This window comes from Buceros rhinoceros, unplaced genomic scaffold (assembly GCF_000710305.1).
Source record: "Buceros rhinoceros silvestris isolate BGI_N320 unplaced genomic scaffold, ASM71030v1 scaffold321, whole genome shotgun sequence".
In the NCBI taxonomy this organism is placed as follows: Eukaryota; Metazoa; Chordata; class Aves; order Bucerotiformes; family Bucerotidae; genus Buceros; species Buceros rhinoceros.
In genome coordinates, this window is record NW_010394576.1 from 1,307 (window position 1) to 9,014 (window position 7,708).

Genomic DNA, 7,708 nt, shown 5'->3' on the forward strand with positions numbered 1-7,708 from the left:
AAACATTTCTACCCAATGTGCCTTTCCTTCTCTTTGCAGAATTTTTTTCTCCAGTGTATAGAGGCAAGGTATAGGGCTTTGGTCTCACAGTGAACCCTTTCTGACTAAATTGTAAGTTATGCTTCTGATGGGGCTGAGCAAAGGTTGTAGTCAGCATGGTGCCGTAAAACCTGAGGCAAAATTAGAACAGCGTTTAAATAAATAAACCCTAGTTTAAAGACGAACTAGCCTGTAAACAGCCTCCCTTTTATTACTTCAAAGCATGGCCCATCATCGTAATTCTCACAGATTAATGAAGCCCCTACTTGGGGCAGAAAGAACAAAAACTTCTCAATTTTGAGGGCTTTTAAGGTCTGCTTCCAGACTTCTGGAAATGTTTTGAAGTTTTGCAGGTTTTTTTCTTCTTGCAGGAACAGATGTCGTCATTGTTAAAAATGGCAGAAGGATATGTGGCACAGGAGGCTGCTTAGCCAACGCACCTTTGCATCAGAACAAGAGCTATTTTGAGTTTAAAATCCAGTCCACAGGTTAGTCAGCACAAATGTACATCTTTAAACTTGGAAGGTATGTCAGATTGCCTGCTCAGACACTGGGCACCTGCATCTTTCTAGCTGTATCCTTGAACTTGTGAACATTGGAGTGTTTCGTAAGTTGTCATTGTGTAAAAGGAAATGTCTTTTTTTTAATTGTGGCTCTGAAATGTTAAAAAGAAAGGTAAGTACATCACTAAGGGAGGGCAAATACTAAAACTCCTTATTGTTTTGTATGCTGTTATATGTGTGCTTTTCAGTTAGCATATTTTAGAAATGTGTTTTGGTAAATAAATGCTTGTGACCAAGTAAAACACTGTAGCTATGAAGTGTTGTTTTTTAGAATAGTGCGGTTTATCCAGCAATATTTTTAGGTATTTGTCTACCTTCATTTGCTTTTAACATGCACTGTGTTTGCCTGTGCAAGGGTAACACTCCTTGTGCCACACATGCCTCTTCAAATCGAATGTGCAACTCTTATTCTGACACTGCCTTATCAAGAGGAGCCTTTCAGCACCCTGTTTCTTTATTTGTTTTGCACAGATCTAATACAGGGCTGCTGTAAGTGAGTGAAATTGGGAAGCACTGTGCTTTTACTAACACGGTCAACCTCCCTAGTACAGAGTGTTCTCCAGGCTTGCCTTATTCTAATGTTAAAAACCAGCCTGTATTTTTGAAAAACAACAGACGCTGAAAACGAAGCTGGTTTTTTTTTCCCCTGAGTGTGTAGGGGAGGGAAGAAGGGAAGTGTTAATCCAGAGACAGGTTTTACGATACCATCTGGAGCTTGAACCTGTTGATTCTTGGGTAAGGACTTGCAATTAGATTGGAGTGCAGGTAGCGTGAACACAACTCTGTCCAAAACACCTTGCAGTCAAAGCAGTTGTGTGGTTTGCACAGCATCAAGGCCGTCTCCGTTTCTCACTCCGCCCTTTCAGTGAATAAGACTGGGGGAGTGAAAGAGGTGTTGAGGGTCCCCAACCAGGCGAATGACTTGAACAAACCAAAGAGGTATTCTGTGCTGCATAATCTCGTGCTTGGCAGCAAAAGGGAGAAGAGGGCGTTTAGGGAGGTTAGGCAGCTTTAGTTTGGGAATTGGCCAGGCTACCCCTGAGTGACTGCCTTTGCATCACTTAAGTTTTTTTCTTTCTTTCTTCCACTTCTCCTTTGCTTATTAAACAATTTTAATCTTTACCCACAAGTTTCCTTGGTTTTACTCTTCCTTTCCTCTTTCTCTGTCCCACTGGGGCCTGTGGGGGGAAGTGAGTGAGTGACCGGGTGGTGCTTAGGTGCCTACCAGGACTAACCCACAGTAGTCCTGGTATTTCCAAGAGATATTGACTGGTGCTACCACCATGGCGCTTGTTAAAAACACATTCTTTATGCTGTCCTGCTTCAGTCAGATAGTCTTCAAAATAATGGGTTATTTTTCTTACTGTGTTAATGTAACGTTTTAGGGATATGGGGTATTGGAGTTGCTACCCAGAAAGCAAACTTGAATCAAATTCCACTTGGTCGAGATGTCCATAGCCTGGTGATGAGGAATGATGGAGCGCTCTACTATAACAACGAGGAGAAAAATAGACTACCAGCAAACAACCTTCCTCAGGAGGGTGACGTGGTGGTGAGTTTCTTAATGCTTCTTTACTTTCCCAGCTGTTCCCCGATTACTCACAGCTCTGTGGTCAGACCGAGAATTTCAGTCAAACTGTTTGTCTTGCATCACCCAGTTTGGAAAGTGCCGATAAAAACTCCCGTTGTGTTTGAATAGATAAGCAGCCTGGATATCAGTAGACTTCATTCTCAGCATTGATATGTTTCTGGATGAGGGACAGACTTTACCAGCGCTTGAAAAGTAGCCTCCAGCGCTGTGTTGCGGTTGGGTTGCCGTATCTACAGCTAACTCCCATCACAAGGATCCTGCATGGCTTGAGATGGGGCCTTCCTGACCAAATAACGTGTTGGAATGCATTACATAGCTGTCTGTGCACCATGCCCAGCTGAACTCCGGATCTCATGGCCAAGTGGTTAATGATTAGAAGGACAGAGCTGGGCAGAGATATGTCCTGGGTGATAAATGAATTGTATTTTGACAGAAACTTTTGCAGGGAAGGAGAGATATTAAGTGGGGAGGGGGTAATGCTTACTGGGAAAATGATGAAGAATGAGAGCAAATGGAAAATCTTAAGAGGTTTTGCACTTAACTGTTCCGGGTTTCTCAAAACATCTTTAAGTGACTTTGTTCAAAAGGCTGTGTTTTATTGCTGTCATTTTCACAATGTCCTGTTAGAGATTTATTTGCAAAAATATACGGGAGCAATGGGATGAAATTTAGACCATTTATCACCACTACTTTTTCTTGCTGGATAAGCTTGCCTCTACATAGCAATAGTTAGAAATTTCATCTTCAGAAGCCCCAAACAGCTAAGGTTGACACCTCCATCCTTTACCCTCAGGTACTGTATTATTCTTTTAATCCCCTTCTGAAGATGTTTTCTTGGAGGATTGCAGATTGTTTCAGGGCTTGGTCAGCCTGTGTAATCTGAACAGCTTCAAATAATCACAAAAAAGTAGCTGATGTGTTTCTGCTAACTGCCTGGTTTTCGTAAATTTCAATTCATTTTGTTCTGTCATGAAAATAGATTTCTGAAGTACTGACTGACTACACAAATTGTCACATTCAGCCATACCAAAACAGTGAGGAAAATCATTTAGCTAACAAATAAGTAATTTATTCTTATTTATTATCAGCGTTTGCTTTCTGCTCTGTAGTCGGTGTATTTATAGTGTTGTGTTTGAAACCATGGTCTGTTGCTGCTGGCAGAGTAAATGAGCTGAGAGAAGTTTCCATATGGAAGTATGGACGGGTAAACTTAATTCATAGCATTATTAAAATTATTTCCATGGGGAGATACAAACAAGAAGACTACAAACTGCTTAATAGTCAAAATAATTGAAAATTTTGTGTTTCTTTAACGTGGTGAAGAATAGTATGTAGATTTGTTTTGTCAACTTAGTAAGATGTGGTGTGCAGTACTGCTGTATCCAAACTGAATGAGCGTTAGGGAATCCTGAGTATTTGAAAATACGAGTGTTACTGGTCATGTATTAACTTCTAGTCCTTTGCAGGAATATTTGTAGTGAGGTTTTCTGCGATGCCGTGGTTTGCATAATGGTGTTGAAATGTGCCAGTGGCTTAGAAAGCTAAATTAATTAGCAATCTTATATGTATAAACTTGTTGATGCTTTTTTATTAATTTTCTGTGCTTTGTAGGGCATTACGTATGACCATGTAGAATTAAATGTATATTTAAATGGGAAGAACATGCATTGTCCAGCTTCAGGAATCCGAGGGACTGTCTACCCAGTAGTCTATGGTAAGTCAGAGATTTTCAAACTGTTTCACAGTGGGGGCAATATTTTTGTACCAAGTCTGTCTTGTGAGCTATGTATTCTTCTTACTGAAATGGAACACACATCAGTAATTTATTTTTGGCAACTAATAACAGTAAATTGTATGAAAACACAAATCCAGAAAAATACAAAAATAGATTTTCCCCTCATTTATAATGCTGCTTAATACCGTGGAAAAAAACACCACTTACTGACTACTTACAGTGTCCACATGCCACAGTCTGGGGAGTTACTGCACTTAGTCTAAAAATTGCCAAGTAAAAAACTACGTGAAGTGGATGAAAAAACAGAAAAACAATAAATTTGAACTAATGTAGACTTGTGGCCTAATCTGATATATCTCCGAAGCTTGGTGTTTATGCCTGTTAACTTCACATGCTCCATAAATGCATTCAGGGTTAAATACAGATAGACACTGAATTGCTGTTTGTTTTTTCTTAGGGAAGTAATAACTTTGATGTAGTACTAGCATGGCTGCTTGCTGTGTAGTGGTACAGCTTCCTCGCTGCTACACCAAACTGATGCCCAGTTTTGAAAGCCAACAACTAACGAGCGAATTGCGGTAGCTGTTCTGCCAGCAACCATCAATACAACACAGTGTTGCTGAAGAAGGAACAAATACCCTATCAAATTAATCCCTGCACAGACAGTTTAAGAAAGAATTTAGGAACTACAGAAGCTGGAATTTAGCCAAGAGATGTGTTAACAATTTACTCTTCCAAACTTGGCATTCCAGAGTAGTCAGAATTCTGTTTGACGTCTCGTCTGAGAGGCAGCACTTCCCCTAGCTCGGTGCATGATCAACTCTACCTTCTGGGTTGGTTTATAACTTAGAGCAAATGATAACTGCTCATCAGATTCCCTGTGTTACACCTACAGCCATCTCCAGTTTGTCTTTATTTCTGTGTGAGCTTCATCCAAGGAGTAGCCTCCTCCTGAATTGTCTTGCTCTGGAGATACCGGTAGCTGTGTGATACGGATAATTTTTTCATTTCAATGTTGGTTCCTAATGAACTGCTGGGAGGTTCCCATTTATATCTTGATACATTTGTAATATTGGATTTTATGAACAGGAAGAAGGTACTCTAGATGTGCTGTAGAGCCCTTGAAGTCTATAAATGTAGCTGACAAATTATTTCTTTCCAAGCTATTTGAGTGGGAATTGTTTTATATGGTCGTTTTGTGGTATGTTCTTAAGCCACGTGATGGCGCTGCTAAAATGCTGTGGCAGGGAGTAGCTGCCCTGCAGCACTGCAGGTTCTCCTTGAGTAAAGCTTCATGAGCTCCAGGAAAAGAGCGGCTGGGTGATAACTGATGGTCGCATCTTCCTATCTTTTGGAAATGATGTTAGATAGCATAAATAATGCAGGTTGCTTTCAGAAAACACTTGGTAGCATGTTAGCCTACTGTAAATCATCTTTTTCTCTGACTAAAGGAGTTCCCTGCCTGGGCAATTCACTGACCTTTTATTGCAAGAGTCTTTTTACCATCTGCCACGAGTGGGCATAAGTTCATCGTAATTATCATCTCCTACATGTAGCTATAACAATTGAGGCCTGCAAATTGCTTTTGTGTGGTATTTACCTGGTATAATCTTTAACTGTACATGTCCTTAATTTAATGTGAACTACTTCTAGTCATGTGAAGGGATTTGACCATAGAGAAGAGAGTTCCTGAAGCATTTACCCTATCTATAACTCAGGTTAGAACTATAGATATCTTTTTAAAAGACACATGATAGAGTAGGCAAACATGGTGTCAAGTTAGAGAATGTAAAACAGAGAAATGGGCTTAAAGGTTGTTCCCTGAAGCAGCTGTACCTCAGGCACTTTTGCAGAAGTAAGATGCAAACACTGCACAAGTACAGAATTGTGCAAATAGACTAGCAGGGCGTTTAACTGAGCCTAGAAGGGAAAAATCCCAGCCTTTGCTCTGGAATGTCTAAATGCCAACCCAAAGCATGGAGATGAAGCTTTTCTGTTTTGATCTAATGTTGCTAGTGTACCACCAGATTCATCTTGGAAGAAGTTGTCTGTGAAAGAGATCTTGCTTTTCTGACTGGTTGAGTATTTCAGTTTGCTAATGCAATCGGTGAAAGTTTGGCTCTGAAAATACTTAGCAGGGTTTTTTTTAATATTCTGCTTTGAAGGTAGTAACACTTGTGTCTCAGATTATGTGGGGGGTCCAAAACTGGGAGATGTATTGCAAAACACACACACCACCCCCCCCATTAACTTGGACCTTAAAGAAGCAGTCAAGGAAGCTCTCTTTGCATCACATGCTAAAACAGATGGTCTGACACCAACCACTGCAGCCATCCAAAACCTTGTAAACCTCCAGAAAAATCATTGCAGACGTCTGATACTACAGCAGAATTACGAAGTGGACAGAAAAATATGCTGCTGAGGAGGTGACAGCCCTGCAATGTGTATCTGTTAGTGTCCTTACTCTGTAGATTTCCAGAGAAATTGAGTAGAAAATTTGGAGGGAATTGCCTGAAGTCCTGCAAATGCTCCCAGTGAAATCAGAGGTAGCGTTCTCACTGACTTCACCAAGGACCATTGCCCCCTCAAGTAAACAGCAGAAAAGAGAGATAGTTTTTGCTGTCCATGGGTATGTGTGGGGGGCTTTATCAAATTTGTTGAAGAGATTTCCTTTAATGTGTATATGTACATATTGTGGACGTGTAATGGATGTCCTGGAGAATATTCTTGGTTTGGGCATAGCATGTAATCTAGTGAGATGGTGTAATAGTACATGTTCCTTATCTAATTCCTTCTGTTTGATTCTCTTCTCCAGTTGATGACAGTGCCATTCTGGATTGTCAGTTCAGTGAATTTTATCATACACCTCCACAAGGGTTTGAAAAGATCCTGTTTGAGCAGCAGATCTTCTGACTGTCTTCATACTGAAAATTTGCACCCTGCACTGTTACAAAAGCTTTGTCATCTTAAATAAAGCGTCACTTTGATTTTAGGAAACATATCTGTATTTTTAGTGAGCACTTGTGACACTGTCGTCTGCAGAATTAACGTGTTAACTGCAACACCAGGTAACTGTGTTGCAAATATGAGATTTCCTGCAATGTTTTGTGGTGGAAAGTGAGTGTTTTGGAGCAGGGTGTTTCTCCAATTTATAGTTGGTGCGTAAAGAGACTAAGGGATATTATTGTCATCAGTATTACATTTGGTATTTTGAATAAACTGGAGCTCTGTAAAGTAAGTAGTTCTTATGCATATGATAGCTATGGAGAATGGATAGTTCTTACAGGTTTTTTCCCAACCTTTTTCCCCACAGAAGTTGTGTGCTTTGCTTAAAGGAAGCACTGTGTTTCTAGTCTGTGATTTGGAGTTGCAGTGTCCCTGTGGTGCACAAAGACTAATAATCCCATGGCGTCACTATCAACTAGACACTTTTTTTTGCAAGGTGTAATTTAGTCCATTCCCTCAATCTTAGACCAGCAAATATAACTTACCTGTTTCTCCTAGCTTTTCATTTGCTTTTAGCCTGACAAATAATAGGACACTCTCTAGTAATACTTTTTTGTTTGACCTCAAAAAGTAAACCGGAACACTCCCTGTGTTTTTGCGGACCACCATGTTGTGTAAGTACAGATCTCTCAAACTGGGTATGCAAAGAGCCGGGTGAAGGGTATGAGATGTTATGGTAAAGCCTTACATCTAAACTGTAAATTAGATTATTCTTCTATGGAATAGTGTATTTAATTTCTTTGTGAATCATTTATAAAGGATTAATGGCTAAGA

At 40.1% G+C, this 7,708-nt stretch overlaps 1 protein-coding gene across 1 annotated transcript; it reads left to right on the forward strand.

Annotated features, from left to right (window-relative positions):
* Window positions 1–410: 410 nt before the first annotated feature.
* SPRYD7 (SPRY domain containing 7) lies at window positions 411–7,456 on the forward strand (the record flags this gene model as incomplete). The annotated part of the gene is made up of 4 exons (XM_010145244.1): window positions 411–527; window positions 1,988–2,154; window positions 3,805–3,907; window positions 6,744–7,456. Coding segments are annotated over 4 exons (485 nt in total), but the record flags the coding sequence as incomplete, so codon positions are not given.
* Window positions 7,457–7,708: the final 252 nt, after the last annotated feature.